Consider the following 22,825-nt stretch of genomic DNA (forward strand, 5'->3'; position numbering starts at 1 on the left):
GATACCAAAAATGAACGCGGACAAAGCCGCGGGCAACAGCATAAATTAATAGCATAAATTAATACCTAGATCTATTCTTTCTCTCATCTTATCATCCAGAAGTCAAGTTAGAAGTCATTGTCGTTGTAACTTAATATGATAATAATTAAGTTAACAATTAAAAACTTCGATAACAACTTTGTTTTGGAACAATTTCAAAAACAACGGATCAATATAGGTTAACCAGACAAGACGATAGTAAGTATATAGAGTTTAAGTACGTATTTCAGTAACTGCTATAGCTCAGTGTTTACGGCATCGACCTCCCTTTCATGGGGACCGAGTTCGATCTCCCGCACGCACATCTAACCTTTCGGAGTTATGTGCATTTTTTATTTATGCAATATTGGATACAAGCAGGCGTTACAAAGAAAATTAAGCTTAATTTTATTTAATCCGCGAAAAGCAGGAGAAAATGTACGGTTTAATTGTCTTCAATATTTATATTCCACATATTTATGACTATTTGAGGAATTATGAAAATTCTTAATATAATCTTTAGGAGATGTTGACTTTACGTCTACATCTCCTTAGAATTTTTGAGGATGCTCCGGTTGCGGAGCGGAACGTGCGTAGAGGGTATATTACCGAAGATGTGTTTGGTGTGCAGTATAAAGATTGAAGAAATTATAAATTACACAACATAGATTCTCCAGCTTTTCGCGGGGTATAGCAAAATAAAATAGTTGAGTAATGTTCTTAGAACTGATTTGTTTTTTCTTAGGTGTAAAGTTTTATTTTATATTAACCCTACGTTGTCACGAGCGATTATGAGCTTTAAGACCTTAGTAACAACATTAATTGATTTTTTACTGTTAATTTGTTATGTTTATGTGGTGTACAATAAAAGTGTATTCATTCATTCATTCATTCATTCATTCATTCATTAATATTTGATTGCAGTCCTCAAGGAATACAGCTGGTAAGATCGCTAAGCCTGTGTCTGCAAGCGACATCGACCCAGCGGCGGCTGTTGCACTTCTGAACGTCATCTTTTTCCAGGTGAAAGGATCTTCTGGAAGTAAGGCTTTGTAGGTCTAAGAGTTTACTAGAAATCCCTGAATCACTTCGTTCCAAATGGTTTTTACAAGTACTTAACAGCAGCTTCGTGACAGAAACGTAACCAAAGAAAGCCAGATATGTTTTTGAAGTTATACTTCTTTTGGCGCGTTAGGTAAAAATGGTGATAGTAAATTTTCACGATGCGCGCGCACACCGTCAAAAAAAAACCGACACCATGAAGTTAGCTATAGTCAACATTTTAGTTTTTCTGTAAAGGTTTGACATTTGACTTTCAATAATTGAAACAATACCTTTTTTTCTAATAATACGTGTAATTTTTACTGCAAACGTAGATAGAATAAGGCAAAAGATAACATTTTTGAAAAGACTTACTTGAATTATCTGTGCTGTAAGAGAGGAGTCCTGTGCCTGTGGGACACATGATGTAAAGTAATAACCGACATAGCTTAGGTAAGCGGGAGATAATATATTTCAAGAGGAGAGAGTGAGAGAGAGAAAGAGTGAGAGAGAGAAAGAAAGAGAGAGAGAAAGAGAGAGAGAGAGAGAGAGAGCCATTATCAAATCGTAGATCCGGGACTTAGTGGGAGATCTTGGGTCAGTGGCCCCGGCAGGTGCAGCTTGCGATTTTATGAATATATCTCTAAATATTCTAAAGTATATAAAAAAAGGATTCTTCTTTAAGTTTTTTTTTTAGTGGGAACTGTCAGCGAATAAAGTCTGGACAACTAACACCCTCTCGAATTTACTACCCAGGGCCATTGGCACGTACCGTTCAACGCCAGCGAGACAAAGGACAAGGAATTCAACTTGGACAAATCCACCACCATCAAGCTGCCGATGATGCATCTTGAGCAGTCGCTTTTCTACCGCGACAGCCCTGAGCTGGGAGCCAAGGTGCGTATACTCTTTTTTTCCAAACTGTATACAATCTTTTTATTTTCTTTTATTTATGTCTTTTTAGGGTTAAATATGTTTAAAAGCAAATACGATGAAATAAAATAAATATGAAATAAATGAATTTTAAATAAAAACAAATTAAATGAAAGGAGATAAATAAAATAATAAATTAATATACTACGACAATACACACATCGCCATTCAGCCCCAAAGTAAGCGAAGCTTGTGTTATGGCTATTAAGATGACTGCTGAAAATTTTTATGAATAATATACTTACATATAAATACACATATATAGATATTCTTCATGTGTGTATGTATGCTTTAATTATTTTGTTAATGTTTTTAAATCTATCTTTACGATAAAATGTAACTGACAGATTGTTTAAATAAAATTGAGACTGCGAGAGCAAGTTCTCAGGAACTTCGTCATCTTGTTTTTTCGTGTCCATTGTACCACAAAACAGAGGTGGAAAAAAATTAAAATTTTATACGCTTTAACGGTGAAGGAAAATGTATCGGTCTCCACATAACTAACCTAAATGGTGAAGCCTTCCAATCCACACTTGGTCAGCGCGGTAGCTTAGTGGAAATAGCGCTCAGGCCACGATTGTCACAGAGTCACAGAGTCGCAGCCTTTCGGTTCCCAGATTTATACATGCATATTCAAATTTATACAGCGTGTTAATGAAAACTGAAATAATACTTCAATGGCTTTAGAAACCTAATATTTTTTGAGTAAACCATTGCCAAAGATTTAATGAAAGAAATCAGAAACATCCCTACTAACATCACATGCAAAATTTAAATCATGTGACACCTGTCACTTTATTAAGTACGCGTCGCTTAGCGTGGGTACTATGCACGTGTATGTAGTTTATCTTCAATAGGGTTGTCATAAACACTTAGAATGTTTTGAATTCGCTTGTATGGAAAAATAAATATGCTTCTTTTAATTTAATATTTTTACAGGGTGATCCTTATGTAATATACTTATGCATCCTTTGACATTTTTTCGTAATTCGGTTACACGTTGTATAATTATTGATATGAGCGTAGGTAAAAACACAAATAAAAATTAAAAAAATCATTTTGTATCCATTGACAGATGGTACAACTGCCCTACAAAGAATCACAGTTCCGCATGATAGTGGTCTTGCCCAATGATATCGACGGCCTCTCAGCCGTGCTGGACAACGTAGCCCAAAAAGGACTCATAGGGGAGGTGTTCAGAATGTACCCAGCGGGTACACACGTGGACTTCTATATGCCGAAATTCGAAATCAAATCCAAGCTGAACCTCAACGAACTTCTGCCAAAGGTAAAGCACAACACAACACGCTTTTCTTCCGGTTACTGTAATAACACATTAAGAATCATCCTCTAGCAAATGCGAAGGGCGCGGTGCGGGGGTGGTTTCACTTCATAGCTCTACTGAAATAGCAACACTTCGAGGTATGCGAGGGACTATCCTGCAAAGTCCCGCCCTGTGTCCATCAACCTAAGGCGTAGGTGTTAAGCCTCATGTGTCTGTTATTACACCAGCGAACTCGCCCAAAGTCAAAGTCAAAGTCAAAAATATCTTTATTCAAGTAGGCCCATAGGTGGCACTTTTATTGCGTACATAAGAATTACACGGTAGTGAGATGATGGCGATAACCACATCCGTAAACTTAAAACTAAAGCTGCGAGGGTTCCAACGCGTCCCGGTCTAAGAAGAAGCCCGCAACAAACTTAGCCGGGTGTTTTTTTTTTTTTGCCCTTCAGGTCGGAACACACAACACAATGCTGCTTGACGGCAGAAATAACCATGGCGGTATTAAAAAGCATGATAGACACCGGAGAAGTCAGTCACGGAAAACTCTACAACTAATTCTTGATATCGCAGTCAAGTCCTAACTTGTCATTAAAACTCGTGCAATACAGGTGGGTGTGTCACGTATCTTCGAGGAGGCGGCAACAGGGATTGTCAAGGGCCAGGGGGTGGTCGTAGCGCGCGGCTTCCAGGAGGCCTTCGTCAAGGTCGACGAGGAAGGTGCCACTGCCGGAGCTTTCACTGGTAACTATACATGCGAGATATAAACGGGACTGACTAGATAAAACCTTTTCTAATTTTAAAAGTGAGGGAAAAAAAATAATAGGTAAGACTTAGGACTTCAAACATAACACGAAGGTTTTACTATGTAAATATTTAATTGTACTTTATTGTACACAACTTCGTTTAAGAGTCGTCTCTTCCCGACATCCTTCAGGCTAGATAGATATTGAAACGTGGAGGGGTGGGTGGTGTATTATATACACATTGATGCTAATACGTAAATAAACTGGATTGAGTATACGCTTTTATAATATGATTCCTAAGGTAATTTTTGGAACTACCAATGGATAAATTTTAAGAATATGTTAAAACACATTTATTATAGCGAGGTTACTCTACAATTGATGAATTTCTTAATGACAAGGTTGCTTGGAAGCATCCGGCTCCGCTTTCAGCTCTCACAAGAAAGAAAAATGAATGTTAAAATGTTAAATGTAAATTGTTGATGTAAATTGTTGGACTGCAATCTCACCTGATGGTATACATCAGGTGAGATTGCAGTCCAGGGCTAACTGTTAGTGGTTTAAAAAAAACAATCTTGGGTGTGTGCAGTTAGGACGTTTGGATGCAGCAGTGAGGCGTTAGTTTTATACTTGCTATTTTTCAGGATTCGTAGCGGTGCCTGTATTTGCATTGTCGCGTCCTCCGAAACCTATCACCTTCAAGGTGGACCGGCCTTTCCTATTCGCCATTTTGCATGACGACATCGTGCTCTTCACGGGAACTTACTCGCATTAAATAGCGCTTAAATGCTCTTAAGATTTCTTCGTACTATTGTCAATAAAACATTATTTTGGTACTTTGGAGTTGTATTATTTATTCATCATCATCATCATCGCATCAACCCATTACTGGTTCACTACAGGGCACGGGTCCCACATTGAGAACGGGTTAAGCCCGTAGTCCACCACGCTGGCTCAGTGCGGATTGGTGGACTCCTCATACATTTGAGATACATATTTAAGGAAAGCTAGAGGTGTGTGCTGGGATTCGAACTCTGCCCCCGAACGTAAAGTCAAGCTCCAACCTAATGCGCTATCACCGATTCATTTTTTTGATTATTTTATTAAAGTTACTTAATCAACTCATTACCGGCCCACATAGCGTCTCCTTCCACAAAAAGGAGGGCTTAAGGCCGTAGTCCACCACGCTGGCCCAATGTGGATTGGCGGACTCCACACACATTTGAAAACATTATGTAAAACTCTCAGGCATGCAGCTTTCCCCACGATGTTTTCCGCCACCGTTGAAGCAAGTGATATTTTAAATACTTAAAACGCAGTGAGACGTTCGTGCTGGGATTCGAACTCGGTCCTCCGAAAGCGAAGCCGAGCTCCCAACCACTGCGCTATCACCGCTCCTCACTCATCACTGGCAAAAGTCCATAAATAATTTTGATAGTTTTAGAATTGTAAATATTCAAACATTTACATATTTTATAATATCAGTAAGAGATTTATTCTGTGTAAAGTGATTATACTTATACAGGTCAAAGAACTCTTTTCAAACCGGTATTGCCTTTAAAAATAAAATTAAAAATTAAAACAAGATGTCATTCTTTGCGTCCGATCAAGTTCGTGTGTAGGTATACAAATAAATGTGCGGTCTGTCCTGCGCCCAACGAGGGGACAGATCAAACTAATTAATTCCCCTCTGTCCCCCGCTGTTAGGGGGACAAACAGGAATATTAAAAAAAATAGCACACTTCGACTTCGCTAACGTTTTATTATGTGCGTTTTAAGCAAATAAATCATCAATTGTTTCAACGGTGGAGGGAAACATCTTGAGGTAACCTGGATGCCTGAGAGTTCTCCATAATGTTCTCTAAAGTGTGTGAAATCCATCCATCAATCCGCACTGGGCCAGCGTGGTGGGCTACGACCTAAGCCCCTTGTGGGTGATATTATGATGAAGATGATTATTATTAAAAAAATGGGTAAATCTGCCCCGTAGTTTTGGTGCCCATTCGGTACAAACGAATGAACTATAAAATATTTCCTCTAAATATTAGTCTAGATAGAATCGTAAAATCCGACACTTGCGACGAATTGCCAAGCGTCAGGTTGCTCTGTGCATTTACTTTTATTTTATTTACTAGCTTCTGCCCGCGACTTAATCTGCATGGATTTCAGAATTGGGTCTAAAACTTCACTCGTTAACCATTTTTAATAAATAATAATAAATAAATATACTACGACAAAACACACATCGCCATCTAGCCCCAAAGTAAGCATAGCTTGTGTTATGGGTACTAAGATGACTGATGAATAATTATATTAATAATATACATAAATACTTATAATATATAGATAAACATCCAGACACTGAAAAACATTCATGTTCTGCACACAAACATTGTCCAGTTGTGGGAATCGAACCCACGGCCTTGGCTGAGAAAGCAGGGTCGCTGCCCACTGCGCCAACCGGCCGTCAAATTTTTAATCCTACCAAGGGAACTATTTGGGAGGTTAATGTAAAAAGTAAATGTTCTTTTCAATTTTCACTCGGGAACTTCTTAAGGAATTGGAATAAAAGGTAGCCTATGTTCTTTTCCATGTCAAAGGCTACATGCATGCCAAATTTCATCCAAATCCATTTAGCCGTTTTTGCGTGATAGGGTAACTAACATACAAACTTTCACATTTATAATATTACTAGATGTGTCCTGCGGATTCCCCCGCGTTATTTTGGGAGGCAGCGTACTGCTACATAGTTTACACCTATAGTCATATATGAGATTAGTTTTCGTTAGCGTTTTCGCGTGAAAACGTAACACACAAACTTACATTCACATTTAAAAATATTAGTAGGGATATATATATATACTAGCTGTTGTCCGCGATTTCGTCTGCGTTTGATTTTGATTTGGCATTAAATTTAGTTGTAGTTCTAAATAAATTTAAAGTACTCAATATCGCTAAGCCTTGAATTAGGGGTTTGCTGCTGTCCGCGGAGGAGTTCTGTCCTCTATCTCCAACCGCAGTTTGGACAAAATTAAACACATATTATAACCACTACAGTACTACTTCTTACACTTGCAAGAATATGTGTACAAATTTTCATGAGGATCGGTTAAGTAGTTTTTGCGTGAAAGCGTGACAAACAAACTTACATTCACATTTATAATATTAGTAGGATTCATCAGGTGAGTCGCTGAGAGCAGCTGGAGGCAAGCGGCCCAGGACCGTGGATTGTGGAATTACCTACAAAAGACCTATGTCCAGCAGTCAGTGGCGTGCACTGGGTTTCCTACCAGGGTATGCATTCAGCAGGAAAATTGCATAAAACGGCAAAAATCCTCTTATTTTACAAGACATATATAAATTATTGGGTAGGCAGTGCTTTTGTGTATGTATGAAGTGCACGCCACTGCCAGCAGTTGCACGCCACTGCCAGCATTGGTCGAAATGATGATGATGATATATATATTAGTAGCTTATAAATACACATAGTCGTTTAAAATCTTTCCATCGCCAGATAATATTATGATACATCCCAATCTTGTCCTATTAGATGTATGTGGCATTACCCAGGCTGAGTCACTGCATATAAAAACTGAGCAGGTATTTTACAACCATATTTAAATTAAACAAGTTATCAATGGTGTTTTTTTTTCCGTGTATCGATACACAGGTTTGCACTGGCCGGGTTTTTTTTATTTGGTCGTCTTCTTTATCTTTTTATCCTTAGCAAGTTTATTTATAAATCTTTCTTAGGATAGCTTATGCCATAATAAATAAATCAATAAACTACGACAATAAACACATCGCCATCTAGTCCCAAAGTAAGCGTAGCTTGTGTTATGGGTACTAAGATAACTGATGAACAATTTATATGAATAATATACACAAATACTTATAGTATATAGATAAAAACCCAGACTTTGAAAAACATTCATGTTCATCACACAATTATTGTCCAGGTATGGGAGTCGAACCCACGGTCTTGGACTCAGAAAGCAGGGTCGCTGCCCACTGCGCCAATCGGCCGTCAAATAACGGCTATATCAGTGGGCCAGCAGTGGGCCACGACTTTGTCCAATAGCAATAGGTTAGAATCGAATTGAGAGGCCCAAAAGTCTAATGAAAGTTCCAAGTAAAACAAAAAGGGTATCAATTTAGTCTAAAGAAACTGAGTCTTAATTCAATTTTACATTTCAAGCCCACTAACAATTTGAACCTTTTCATATTGTAAGTGAGTAAGTTCAACTCTTTATCGCACGCCTCATAAGCGAAGCGTTAAAGTGATGCTCCCCTGCCGATATATGAAAGTTAAGGACTTTTCGAAACTTAAAATAGATGTATTTTCTCACATTGCCCTTTTAGGGTAATATTATCATATATATAATATATCAAGAAAAAACATTCGTTTAAACGTATTTGATATTCTTTTAAAACAATTATTTTGTTTAAAGTAAGAAAAATTAAATTACAAAAATATTCGAGGTCGTTCGGATGTCTGTCCGTATGTATCTGGCACTGTCACGACCGTAAAAATTAACGTATCGAAGTTTTTTTTTTATTTAAAAGCTCCATAATCGCAGCGGGCTGTTTGCTATTGAAAATCTCTGGGTCATTCGTTGTCGTTTAATTACAATTATTAAAAAAACCAAAAAAAAATGTTTATTCTTCAGTATGAAAATCAATTATGAAATTCGGTTCGTTTATAATGCTTGCGAGCTATTGTGTTGCTTTACGTCGAGAATGGCGCAAAATGTTGAAAGTATTTTTTTTATTCCATTTACTTCATTGACTATTAGTAAATGATATTAATAAAAAAAATGAAATAAAAAAAAACAGATATGTTGTAGCGCCTACATTCGGAGAAAAGTTTAACGTTTTAGTTTTTTTTTTGCACTTTTAAATTTCCAATTTTTTTTGGTTTACACGGGTCGGTCTTGTCCATGTCTCTTAAGCATCAAAGTTATACCCCTGCAGTCGAGCATTCTTATTAATCGTAGTCTAATAATAGATTACCTAGACTATTAAGGGGTCCTGACGCAGAGCAATCCGTCGCAAGCGACAGATAGGGCGTGTATGTCCAAACTCTATATACCTACACCGCAGGCAATCATAGATCACATGCAAGGCAAGCAAGCATTTCTAATAATATTAAAAAAAAAAAAAATTAAGTGTTTTTTTTTCCAAGCATTGTTAAGAATTAAAAAAAATGAAAATCAATAAATGATAGAAATAACAATTTTGGACGAAGTCATAAAGATGAGAAGCTACCGGAAACGCATTATTAAAGATGGCACTCTAGACATATGTCGAGCGCCCTGGGGAGGGAAAAGGTTTCTGGGTGTTCTTATCTGGCTAACGGCGAATACTTGCACAGACATAATCATGTAGCCAGGATAATCGACTAACTTGCTCTTCAGTAAAGCCTTATCGATTTTGAGATACCACACTATAGTAATGACCCCGAGTGAGTTCTTGAAAATAGCAGTGCATTGTTCTACTGGGATCCAACGATTATCACTGACAGTCGATCGATCAGTGCGCCGTGCAATCATTGTTTACATTACTATTCCACATAAAATGATGATGAAAGCTGAAAACCTGATGGACCTTACTCACGAGATTACCGCAAAGTGGAGTGTTGAGTCGAGTTATTGTTCCAACCAACATCTTACGAAGAAGATTTCGCTTGGTTGTGCGATCAAAGGTCACGTATTGTGAGGAGGTTGGAGCCCTGACCGCCGGTTGCTTCGGTACTTAAAAGTCCCGCAAGCAGAGGAGTGTTTTTTTTATATATTTTTAATAGTGTTTTTGTACTATAAAAAAAAAAAAAATGTTTTCAATAAATGATAGAAATTAAATAATAATAATAAATATACTGCGACAATACACGCATCGCCATCTAGCGCCAAAGTGTAGCTTGTGTTATGGGTACTAAGATGACTGGTGAATATTTTTGTTAATAATATACATAAATACTTTAATATACTGATAAACACCCTGACACTGAAAAACATTCATGTTCATCATACAAACATTCTCCAGTTGTGGGATTCGAACCTTCGAAGCTTTGGGTCGCTGCCCACTGCGCCAATCGGCTGCCAAAAGTATCCTATGTTATTCTCTGTCCTTTTCACACTATGCCATAAAACAAGTTGAATGGTTGCTTAGTTTCGCATTAATAATATCGGTCAGGACTCAGTACTGTCAGTAGGTATTCATTTATTCACATGCTTTTATATACAACAACATGTATATAAACTTTAGAATAACGTAAATATACATGAGGCCCTGTCAAGACCATTGCTAAATAAAATACAGTCGCTATAAGACTGACGTAAAAGGCATATTATACTAATTTCGGCGTCGACGGTAGCGGAGAGCCGTAGCTCAATTGGTTATAACGCTTAGGCCGCGATTGCTAGAGAGTCGCAGGTTCAAATTCTGTCGCTTCCGAAAACTTTCATATGCATTTTAAATTCATCAAAATACAATACAACTACCATTAAACTTACTAGATAGCTCTGGAGCATTCTACTTACACGAGTTTTCTATGATTATACATCATAGAAAACTATATATATCATAGAAAACTCGTGCAAGCGCTACGCATCGTGATACGCATACCGAATCTTCCGGAAGATTGCACTGGTGTGGACGGCAATATTGATGCGATAAATTGCTGCGATCTGCTTGCAATCGATCTCTGCAACAATTTACCTGTGAGTAGGTACCCTAACATGTGTGAATCGATTAAGTAACTATTAACTTTAATGACCTATACCTACGGACGAATTTAACTGACTAGCTAGTTATTTACATCGCTTTAATTTCTTATCAATGGTCGTCATTTAAATTAAAATCAAATCATAATAAAGCAACATTATATAGAGGAGTGATTCCCAAGTTATTTGCTAGTTGGATTTGATCATTCGGAACAGCAACATGTATAAAATTAATCTGCTATTACTGGGTAAGTTTTCCTCATAGAGTAGGTACCAATATCGAAACCACCTTATCTATTTAAATGAACTGATGATAAAGCTGAAGCATTTTTGTGACATTGGGACCGTGGGGTCCGGATGCACGAGCTCTTTTCAAAGAATTATCGAAAAGGGTTATCGAGTCTACCGGTGATCCTAGAGCGGGCAGTTACCTTGGTCAACGAATTAGTTTGGCCATCCAAAGGGGCAATGCTGCCAGCATCTTAGGAACTGTGCCTCGCTGCGGTGGTTTCGAAGACATTTTTGATTTACATAGTTTATTTTTCGTTATATTTATAAAACAAATATATATTAGAAATAAATGTATTTAATAAAGCTGAAGTTAGTGTTTTGCTTGAACTACGGAATTACCCGCCAGATCTGTTTTATTCAAATTCAAATTCAAATTCAAATCTTTATTTGCGTGATTGCAGGTTAACAAATTTGATCTTATACTAAAACATAACAAGTTACGTGCTACAATCTGCCATTCTATGGCATGCAAATTATAATAACACCTTAATTATAAAATTATTTTTGCTGTATTCGATTTCAATGCGTATGCAATTTGCGTTTTGTAATTTTTGATGAATTAAATTATGAGATTGGGGGTGTGTTCTCTGGGGATTACCTGGCCCAATCTAATGTGCACTTCTGATCCGGGGGTAATCAGGGGGGTCTATTAGACCACGCATAAGCCTATTTTACGTTATTGTTAATATTGACCTTATATTTTATGCTTTATGTTAAGTTGTGCGCCTTCTTTGTTCCTGTTTATTTGGATTTGTTAGAACTCCCGTAGAGACGGGTTGTTTTTCTGGGATAAAATGTACTCTTAACTAAGCGTAAAATCAAGTTTATAGCTTGCTTAGTTAAAGTGTGAAGAAGGTACTAACAAACAAGTACACTTTTGTATTCATTACATTAGTTAGGACGAGGATAAGGATAAAAGTTCGCTTACCTACATTTTTTAGAAATAACAAAAAATTAAAAGTATCTATATATTGAGTAAAGTCGACCAATAGGTATAGTATTTTTTGTTTTATCTCAAAATCGTAATAACTTTCTAAGAAAAACGTGCTTCTAACTAGAAGCACGTTTTTCTTCGCAATTATTTTCCATCGTTTAAAGCAATTGAAAGTACTAAATATCACTTGCTCCAACGGTGAAGGAAAATAACGTGAGGAAACCTTTATGCCTTAGAGTTTCCCATGGTGTTCTCAAAGGTGTGTGGCCATCTATCTGCACTGGGCCAGCGTGGTGGACTACGGCCTTAACCCTTTCACATTGTGGGACCCCCGTGCCCTGTATATGAGGTTTACATGTTGATGATATAGATGATGTGGTGTCGTTATAACTATTTTAAGTCCATTTTACTATCATTGTTCATGTTATTGAATATGCACTTGTCAATTTTTTTTTTATTATTGCAGTCGCTACGGCCGGCGTAGCACACTCCCGGATGTTTGACGACTTCGTATTTCCGTCATACACTAGAACTGCATTAGGCGATACAGTTGACATCGCTTCTATGAAACTTCTAAAGGTTGGAATAATCTTTACAATAACCTACAATTATCATATACTACTACGAAAAAACCTGGCTAAGTTTGTTGTGGGCTCTTCTTAGACCAGGGCGCGTTTGGAACCCTCCTAGCTTTAGTTTTAAGTTAACGAATGCAGTTATCACCATCACCTAACATTAGTGGTAACACATTAGCTTCATAAGTGCCTGTGATAAGGTCTACATGAATAAAATATTTTTGAATTTAAATTGAATTTGACATCGTGCCCCAAAGTCAGCGTAGCTTGTGTTATGGGTACTAAGATAGCTGATGAATATAATATAATATACAAATAAACACCCAGACACTGAAAAACATTAAAGTTCATAGCCCCCCAACCCGCATTGGAGCAGCGTGGTGGGTCTATGCTCTAAACCCGTCTCTGCTATGAGAGACGAGGCCTAAGCCCAGCAGTGGGATGTCAATAGGCTGATGATGATGATGACACAAACATTTTCCAGTTGTCGAAATCGAACCCACGGCCTATTACTCAGAAAGCAGGGTCGCTGCCCACTGCGCCTACCGGCTGTCTAAACAATAAACAATAATAACAATATTAGTAAGGACTCAATAGTAGCCAGTATTAACACAAATACTTATCGTTCCAAAAGTGATTTAAATTAAATTCCACTGATTGAACTTTTTTGACTCTAATTTGAGTTTATTATGGACTTTAGCAAGTGATAAGGTAAGCTAAGGACACTGCGAGGTGTCTTTAGATCGTATGAGTGTCGGGCAAGATTGAAGTGTATCGAAACTATATCAATGCACTCGTAATTATATCAAAGTAACCACCGACACAATGTCATAGCCAATCAATCTAATATAATTTTGATTATTATAACTCTTAATTAATCCTTATCGTTAACCGAACGATTTTTAGCATAGAGTTAGTTGAATGGACGGAGAGTACTTTTTATCCCAGGAAAATAAGAGGCAAGCACGGGATTTGTAAAAATCGTAATGCCGATAAAGAAAGTGAGCAACGGCTACAGTTACGGCTACGTACTAACGGCTAGCTATATAAAAATTATTATTAGCATATTCGTCATAATACTTATCTATCTAGTATGTAAGGCTGAAGAGTTTGTGTGTTTACTTGAATGCGATGATCTCAGGATTTACTCTTCCGATTTGTTCAGTGTTGGATAGCCCATATATCGAGAAAGGCTATATATTATTTTCAAGTAAATAGCAATAGGAGCATTGCACAATGAAGAATATTTCAAAGTCGGAGTTTTTTTCCTTTTTGAACTACCGCTGAGTGCGCTGCGTAAACGGTTAAAGTTTCGATAAAATCACGTACCTATCACCAAGTTCTAAAAAAAGTTCACGACCGAATATGTCTACATTTTAAAATTGACTTAGGTATACGAGGATAAAGTCGCGAGTCAATTTAATAAAATTAATGTTACCAAAAGTTAAATTATTTACCCATTTTATAAAATTACTGTACCGCAAGTAATGCTTGGTTCCATCCATTATTTAAAAACATATCGTTACTCTTTAACAGGAAACCTATAATGGTGCATCAGAAAAGAATGTCATCGCATCCCCGCTGGGAGTTTTGACTCTACTCTCACTCTACGCTTCCGGCTCTGAGGGCGAGAACAGAGATGAAATCATCAGATACCTTGGAGCTTCAGATTATAGACAGGTGAGAAATAGCTCCATCTCAGGTAGGCCAGTATATTAACTGCCTACCAGTCATTATCACCATCAGCTCAAGAAATTGGCATAACTGCTTGACGTACACTTTCTGTAGGGAGTCCCAAAATACATGGGGTCCTGGCCTGCTTGTTCCCAGTATCAATTCATCAACATCATCAGTTCAATTAGTTGACATTACTGCTCGACCTAGGGAGTCCCAAAATCCACGGGCCTGAGCCTCTTGTTTCCAGCATCAATGCATAAAAATCATCATCATCAGCTCAAGAGTTGGCATCAATTGCTGGATTACGCTTTTACGCTCTCTTACTTGCTTGTTGTCTGTCCACCTCGTTGGACATCGAACAGAACTGGTGTGGTCATCAATCCAGCACCTTGAGACCCCAACGTCCGTCCATTCTCTGAGCTACGTGCCCCACCAATTGCCACTTCAGCGTCGCAACTCGCTGAACTTTGTCGGAAGAACTAGAGTTATCCTTAAATATAAGGTATCTAACTCTAGTTCTCCTACTCATTTATGATAGGAGAGATACTCCCAGCATAGTCCACCAGCCACCAGTTGCCACCATTCTATAACTTATGCAGAGTTAGAGAAACGAATTCATAGTAACCATACAGTTAACTTTTCAATGACTAGCTTTTTCTGAGGCAGTCGCTTTCATCTCTCACAAGATGTTAACTAAATTGTAAAATGTTGATATTAGAAAACAGTAGATAACTATTGACTTTCTTGCCCGGGTTTATTCTCTGTAGAATAGGGATCCCGAACCGGTAGTACTTGCAACAAACATATAGACTTTATGTTTCAGAAGTAAGAACAAGAGATCATTTAGGTCTTTTTCATATTATTAATTTTAAAAACTGCTGGCATATGCTTACAATTTCGTTCAGACAAATACGAAGTTAAAAATAAGCTACACATATCAGCCTATGGTAAGGATTCAGCATCACTTGTTATTTATTACAATAGTCATTATTATAGTATGTCACTAACCGTGAGATATTAAAATTAAATTTTGTTTTGTTTTCCTGCTTCGCGCGGAATGTCCTCCTACGTAACTGACAAAAAAATGTAGAAACTTAGTTTTGTCGCGGTAAAAACTATCCCACTTCTCTCTAAATTTTCGAGGATTTAAACATCCAACCAAAGTTCTATTTAAACTATTTGATCTTGAAAGTCTCTTTTGGATCAGTGATACAAAGATTGAGTTCCGCGTTTCTTCGCATTCCTTTACAGTTACCCTGATATCTTTCTGACAGACAGTTCATTGTATGAAATCCTATGACCGTATTTCTGGCTTTAAGGAGATCGATCCAGGGAACATCGTGACTAATAAACTGGTTTATTAGACACGATGTTCCCTGGATCGATCTCCTGTTCTGTTATCTGTTTAAATATCGATCTGGGCCCTTCCTGAAGTCAACGCTACGTTTTGCCGCCTTATTGTGGCTGTGGTAGGTACGTTACAAAGGTGAGGTCTAGGCTATGTTGGCAAGGCTGAAGTAAGGACTAAGTAAGTCCAAGGATATTGTTTTCTTGTAAGAAAGAGAGAGAGTTGGACAGATAAAAAGACTAAATTCATGCCAGTCATCGTAACGTACCGCTAAAGCTGCGTGTATTTTCAACAATAATTATTCCAAGTATGTAGGTTCCTTTTATTTAAAACCCTTTTATGCCCACAGCTCGAGAGTTCCTACGTCCAGCTCAGCCAAAGATTCGGCTCAATGGACAGAAACTTCCTGACCCTGGCCAACAAAGTGTTCGTGTCCGACAAGCTCGCATTGCAAGACGGGTTCATGAGCACGGCCCGCTCCTATCGCAGTGAGGTCGAAAACATTAACTTTGGGGATGTCAAAGCGGCAGCTGATGCCATGAACCAATGGGTAAGTGAATTGTGACCATTAAAGAAAAAAAAAAAAAATTGCACATTTAAGATTCTCAAGTTTAGGATATGATTCCTTTCGCGTAAAACTTTGATATGGAATTATATTTCACTTTCTTTAACAATTAAGGAAAACCTCGTGAAGAAACCTGCATACCTGATACTTTTTCATCGACTATGCGTCAGTCAATTGACCCTTGCTTTTCTCGTTCTGAGCTGATGGCGATGATTAACTTATCAAAAGTTATAATGTGGGTCACGCCAATATTATAAAATTCGAAGTAACTTAACTCTTAAGTACGTAAAGTCAGAGCTAAGGCTTTCTAGGTCACAGACCTCAGTCTCGAAATCATTGTGCGATTGAGTGATTTGTGGTGCGACAGTCAGTGGCGTACACTGGGTTTCTTGCCATGGTATACAGCAGGAAAATTGTATAAAACGGCATAAATTCTCTTCTTATACTAGTCATATATAAATTTTTGGGTAGGCAGTGCATTTGTGTGTGTATGAAGTGCACGCCACTGACAGTGTGGACTGATCGAGTTGGAGATCGCAATTTGTCGTACGTTAATATCATGAAAAGCCTATAAAAGTCTACTGTTGGACTAACGGGAGGGGTTTGCCATAATCACCTCAGGGCAGGCGGGTTGGTGATCGCAGTAGGGGGTAGTAGTGTAAACGGGAAATCGCAATTACAACAAAACAATACATAAATTTACACACTAAAGTACATACATACTATTAATATAAATAAATATAATATAAATATACTACGACAATAAGTAGCCCCAAAGTAAGCGTAGCTTGTGTTATGGGTACTATAAGATGACTGACGAATATTTTTATGAATGATATACATAATTACTTAATATTTACACATACATGACACTGAAAAACATTCATGTTCATGACACAAACATTTTCCAGTCGTGGGAATCGAACCCAAGGCCTTGGACTCAGAAAGCAGGGTCGCCGCCCACTGCGCCAATCGACCGTTAATAACTAATATGATAAATATTAAAAGAGAAAAATATATATTTATAGAATTATATGCTATATTACAACTTAATTAAGTCTTTGATTCGCACTTGTTTTTAATTATTTAAATTGACGTTAGATACCTAGGTACCTAAGTTGCTAATTTGTTTAAATACGAGTATCTATCGTTGACCTTAACATGTTACATTTTCATGTCTGTGGTCATGATTAATTAACATATAATAATAAATAAGCTAACAATTAAAAACTAAGATAAGAGCTTTGTTTTGGAACACATACAATAACAGCAGATCAATGTAGGCTACCAAGTAAATTCAGTTACGTAATTCGGATTGTTACTAAGTAGGTAAGTGCCGCACTAAGAGATAACAAAAATGTTTAGAACGATACCAGGAAAACCAACTATTGAGGAAAAGTTTTTCGTTACAAATAGTTATTAGAAACAGAGGCGTTGTTATCCTAGAGCTTGGCAGGATAGGGTCCTTAAATCTAAGGGGCCCTAGAGTTTTTTTTTTATTCCACTAATAGTTTGCCCTTGACCGTAATCTCATCTGCTGGTGTAAACCTACCGACAAAAACGTATCGCTCACCCAATGAACGTTACGGTGTGACTTCCATAATAACAGGTTAGCCCGTTACCGTCTTAAACTGCATCATCACTTACTTTCCTGTGAGATCGCCTTCAAGGGCTAACTTGTAGTGGAATAAAAAAAAACTATAAAATAATATATTGATCGTCCGAAATGGGAAATTGCTGATGCGATGCGTCCAGTGTTATTTGAATAATGCCCGCAAAAAAAATTAAAAAAAAAAATTGGTTGTCTGTAAAGTCGGCTTACTGACGGTAGTTGAACGTGACAACGTCGTAAGAAAATACTGATGGAATGGTTGCATTTTTCAAAAGAAAATTTTAATTTTATTTGTTTGATAGATATTATCGTTGCTAAAAACAATTGACACCACATTTACTTTTCACTGCACTTCATCCTTGCCGAAAACATGTAAATGTATTATTGTTTAGAAGCTGTCCACGCGGACGCATCGCTCACTCAAGTAGGAGAGAGACAGATGTCGAACTCGGAGGCCGACTGTGCCTCTTTGTCGCTCGTTCCACGCTTGCACTTCAAGCCTTGAATGAAACGCCTCAGAGCGAGGTAACGCCGTCATAATCATGTTTTTTCGTGCGTGCAGCCGGCTCCATCGAATTATAAGACGTTGTCACGTCAAAAACGAGATTTGGGTATTATTATGTTGTTATGTGATTGCAGTCTGCAAGGAATACAGCTGGTAAGATCGCTAAGCCTGTGTCTGAAAGCGACATCGACCCAGCGGCGGCTGTTGCTCTTCTGAACGTCATCTTCTTCCAGGTAAGAGGATCTTTTCATGGGATTAGTAAGATATATTTATTTAACAGTGACCTTTATAACCTGTCACAATCTATTGATTATCATCCACAATAGCGTCTTATAGGAACTTGAGACGTGTATAAACACCGTAAGGCTTATTCTATTATTTCATATCTAAAGATAGCAAAATATATTACTTATACGGAGGATATTTATTTATTAGGAGCACTAACAACACGCACATAATACGTTTTTAAATATAGCATACACACTGAGACGTCGACTGATATGCACGTCGATTACAAGTGCACATAGCATTGACAAAGCGACATGTTAACTAAATTTGACGAAAAATTTAACTCACCGATAAGTGTTCGGTGAGTTTTTAGTTAGTTTTTTAGGATATGTGTGCCTTTCGGTAAATGCAGGTTTCATATCATGAAATTATACATGTGGTACATGTGTCTACAGAGTCCTGCCTGAGGTGACATGACCGTTGCAAACTAAAAGCCGACCTAAAATGCTAGATGGTCACTCTGTAAACTTTTCCATTTCGACATTTTTGTTTTGCATTTTTTTGTTGCTTTAATTAAATTTAAAACATCCAAAAAAATACTTATCCCGGCATAAGTATATAGTATATTTTATTCAATCATAAAATAATTATAAATATACCTAGATATAGAAAATAGTGCAAATTCACAATTGTATTCGCGTTTAATTTTTTTTTCTATCGATAAAACTTTACTTGATAAAACAGTGAAAACGCCCCGCGCCCGTCTCATTTGACAAGAGAACTTTCGAATGTTGCTAGGTCACAAACTTTTTCCCATTTTTTCATTTTATGGTAATTAAATAATTACTGTCATCTGCCAAATTGTATGAAGTGAATAACTGTTTGTTCGAGAAACACTACTAAATTGGAGTGGTGTTTGATGCTTCAATATTAGTCGTGTACCTACACGGTTTATGTATTTTCTTAATTAAGTGATATTTACATCCAAGTTCAAACATTTACAATATCTACTTCTGCAGTTCTGCTCAGCAGCTCCTTTTAGACTGAATATCATCATTTTCCTACCCAGGGCCATTGGCACGTACCGTTCAACGCCAGCGAGACCAAGGACAAAGAATTCCACCTGGACAGCTCCAACACCGTCCAGAAGCCGATGATGCACCTTCAACAGTCACTTTACTACCATGAGAGTAAAGAGTTGGGAGCCAGGGTACGTATCTATCGGGATTTATATCAAATCGATATACCAAAAGCACTAGGACAGCTTTATGTGACAGCTCGTCCGAGGAAGCAATACCGTAGTGCTTATTTCTGCCGCTTAGCAGTAGGCTGTGTCCGGAACACAGCAGAAATCTGAAGGGCGTGATTGCCGTTGTAATTACAGACACATGAGACGTCAAACCGACGCCTCATGTTGATGTACACTTGGCAGATGGCGGCACTTTGCAGGATTCCTTGCAGGTGCTGCGAGGCTTTGTTCTGTTTAAACCTGATGGTTTTCTTCTCATCACCTGGTTCGCTTGGTTTTTACTTTAATAAGTAAAAAAGCACGCGGGACCACGTGTAACAGTGAAAACTAAATCTATTTACATATCTAAATACAGAGTATACATTTTTATTTATTTATTTGCACACAAAAAAAAACAGAAGAAGGATAAAATAAAAACAGACTGAAGGAGTATACAAAAGGCGGCCTTATCGCCTAGTAGCGATCTCTGCCAGGCAACCTTACGATAAGGAAAACAAGAAGACAACAGACTGCAGGTTGTGCATAATAAAAAAAAAATACATACTAATACTTAAACTAGATTAAAGAAATAAAATAATACATATAGCTCATGGGAAGCGTGGGGTGACAATAACGCGAGTTTCATGATTTTTGTTCACACAAAAAGCGCTCAATGCTATACAATCACATAAGTATTATAATGAGATAGTTGGATGAACGAGATCTTATTTGCTCGTTCTATTTACAGTTGGTGGAACTGCCCTACAAAGAGTCACAGTTCCGAATGGTCGTGTTTTTGCCCAATGAAGTCGACGGTCTTCCTCAAATGGTGAATAAGCTGGCCGACAAGGGCCTCTTAGGAGACGTGTTCAGTATGTACCCAGCCGGCGCTGACGTCAACCTCGATATGCCAAAATTCGAGATCAAATCCAAGCTGAACCTCAACGAACTTCTGCCGAAGGTAAAAAATTACACTTTATATTTCTCTTGCCAATTACACATTGTGACGAAACCAACTCATCAAGAGTTTGTTTCGTCACAATGTGTGACGTAAATAATATAATGTTTAATAATGATTTTAAAATGCATAATAAAAACTCAGAAAGAGCAAGATTTGAACTCACTCTCCGGAAATTGCAGCATGTGCTTTGCCAAGTATCTAAGCCATGGTTCTCATACGTGATACGTCATAGGACCAATGCCGAATTAATAATCTTACGCCTTTTTATCCTATACTAGCTATTGCCCGCGACTTCGTCTGCGTTTGATTTTGTTTTTTGATGTGGCATTAAATTTTGTTGTAGATCTAAAAACATTTAAAGTATTCAGTATCGCTAAGCCTTAAGTGAGGGGTTTGCTGCTGTCCGCTGAGGAGTTCTGTCCTCTATCTCCAACCACATTCATCAAATCTACACAAAGTTTGGGCACAATTAAACACATATAATAACCTCTATAGTACAAAAAAAAATTATTTAAATCGGTTATAATTTGTCGGAGTTGTGGTGTAAAATCGTCAAACACTTATCCCCTCTCTTAAAGGAACCGAGCTTAATTTCGGGATCAAAAATATCCTTCTAAGACTTCCAAGAATATGTGTACAAAGTTTAATGAGGATCTGTTGAGAATTTTTTGCGTGAAAGCGTAACAAACAAACTTTCACATTTATAATATTAGTAGGGATAGGGATAGACGTTAACTAGAATGAAACATTGCAATTTATTAAGTTTGACACCTATTTAAATATGTATCTGTAATTGTTCTATTTAGTGTACAATTTATTAGTTGATATTTATTCATTCACTTTTCATCAGGATTATCTTCAGCGTATTAATTTCTTAGACCTAATTTAAAATTTAAATAATGTCTTTAAACCACAGTCGTTCTCTCTCACGGGAGATATGGATCTGGGTACCATTTAACTTTTCATCCCAACCCTTTAACAACAGGTGGGCGTGTCACGCATCTTCGAGGAGGCAGCACCAGGTATAGTCAAGGGCCAGGGTGTGGCTGTAGCTCGCGGCTTCCAGGAGGCCTTCGTCAAGGTCGATGAGGAAGGGGCCACTGCTGGAGCTTTCACTGGTAACTACACATTGCGACCATTGGCTTATCATATACAACGTGTAAAAACTGTAATATTACTCCACAGGCTTTAGATTTACGTTAACAAGTGACTCTGAAACTTATCTGTGAAATCGAAATGCTAATCCTACTCATATAATAAATGTGAAAGTGTGGACATCAACAACAACAAACATTATTTTTGCATTATTGCGTAACAAACATTAAATGTTATTATTTATTTATTGTTATTATTATTTTGCGTTATTGAATAACAAATTTTGTTATTCAATAACGCAAAAACGGCTGAACGGATTTGGATGAAAAGATTTACTGAATGAAATCAGATAACATCACATGTAAAATTGAACTAAAGTGACTCCAGCACATTATTACATACCTACGCGACGCGTGTAAGTACTATGCGCGTGTCGGTCTTTCATCTTTAATAGGGTTGTCATAAGTAAACACTAAGAATATTTTAGATTAGTTTGTAAGGAAAACTAAATTTTCTTTTGATTTAACATTTTTACAGGTTGATTCTTTGTGAAATATGCACCCTTCAACTTATTTCGTTATTTGGTTACACTTTGTATATCATAGATATCGAAATCTTATATACGATACGAGGGTAGTTGCCATTTTTTTTCTTTATGCGGATTTGAAATTTTCTCTTGTTTATAATTAGGTCTCGTGGCGGTACCAATGTCTTCATTGTCGCGCCCTCCGCCGCCTATCTCCTTCAAGGTGGACCACCCCTTCCTATTCGCAATATTGCATGACGACATCGTGCTCTTCGCTGGAACTTACACCCATTAGGGATCAAGCCAAGAACTTAAAGCGTACGCCCACCGGGCGACGGCAGGGTTTCCATAGAAGTAGTCGAATCTGACGCAATAATATATTAATTACACATTACAATATATTAAGAAAAACAATGAGACTCAATTATTTATCCTTGTTTAGCTAATAAGTATTTTTTTTCTTTTTCGTATGATAACAGCAAAGAATTGTGTTCTAATCATCAAATAACTATTTAACTTTACAGTTGTGGAAAAGTTG

At 37.4% G+C, this 22,825-nt stretch overlaps 1 protein-coding gene across 1 annotated transcript in view; it reads left to right on the top strand.

The window, feature by feature from the left end:
* The window catches only part of LOC120633459, a 28,135-nt gene extending 5,467 nt beyond the window's left edge, over nt 1-22,668 (top strand). Inside the window, exons 5-19 of the mRNA XM_039903668.1 lie at nt 943-1,041; nt 1,816-1,956; nt 3,068-3,280; nt 3,886-4,018; nt 4,665-4,788; nt 10,607-10,739; nt 10,936-10,990; nt 12,434-12,546; nt 14,079-14,222; nt 15,917-16,117; nt 18,384-18,482; nt 19,547-19,687; nt 20,454-20,666; nt 21,652-21,784; nt 22,452-22,668. Coding sequence (XP_039759602.1) covers nt 943-1,041; nt 1,816-1,956; nt 3,068-3,280; nt 3,886-4,018; nt 4,665-4,788; nt 10,607-10,739; nt 10,936-10,990; nt 12,434-12,546; nt 14,079-14,222; nt 15,917-16,117; nt 18,384-18,482; nt 19,547-19,687; nt 20,454-20,666; nt 21,652-21,784; nt 22,452-22,582 — 2,073 coding nt within the window. The 3' untranslated portion in view covers nt 22,583-22,668. The remainder of the gene's footprint in view (nt 1-942; nt 1,042-1,815; nt 1,957-3,067; nt 3,281-3,885; nt 4,019-4,664; nt 4,789-10,606; nt 10,740-10,935; nt 10,991-12,433; nt 12,547-14,078; nt 14,223-15,916; nt 16,118-18,383; nt 18,483-19,546; nt 19,688-20,453; nt 20,667-21,651; nt 21,785-22,451) is intronic.
* The last annotated feature ends 157 nt before the right edge of the window (nt 22,669-22,825 follow it).

This window comes from Pararge aegeria, chromosome 21, assembly GCF_905163445.1.
Source record: "Pararge aegeria chromosome 21, ilParAegt1.1, whole genome shotgun sequence".
NCBI lineage: Eukaryota > Metazoa > Arthropoda > Insecta > Lepidoptera > Nymphalidae > Pararge > Pararge aegeria.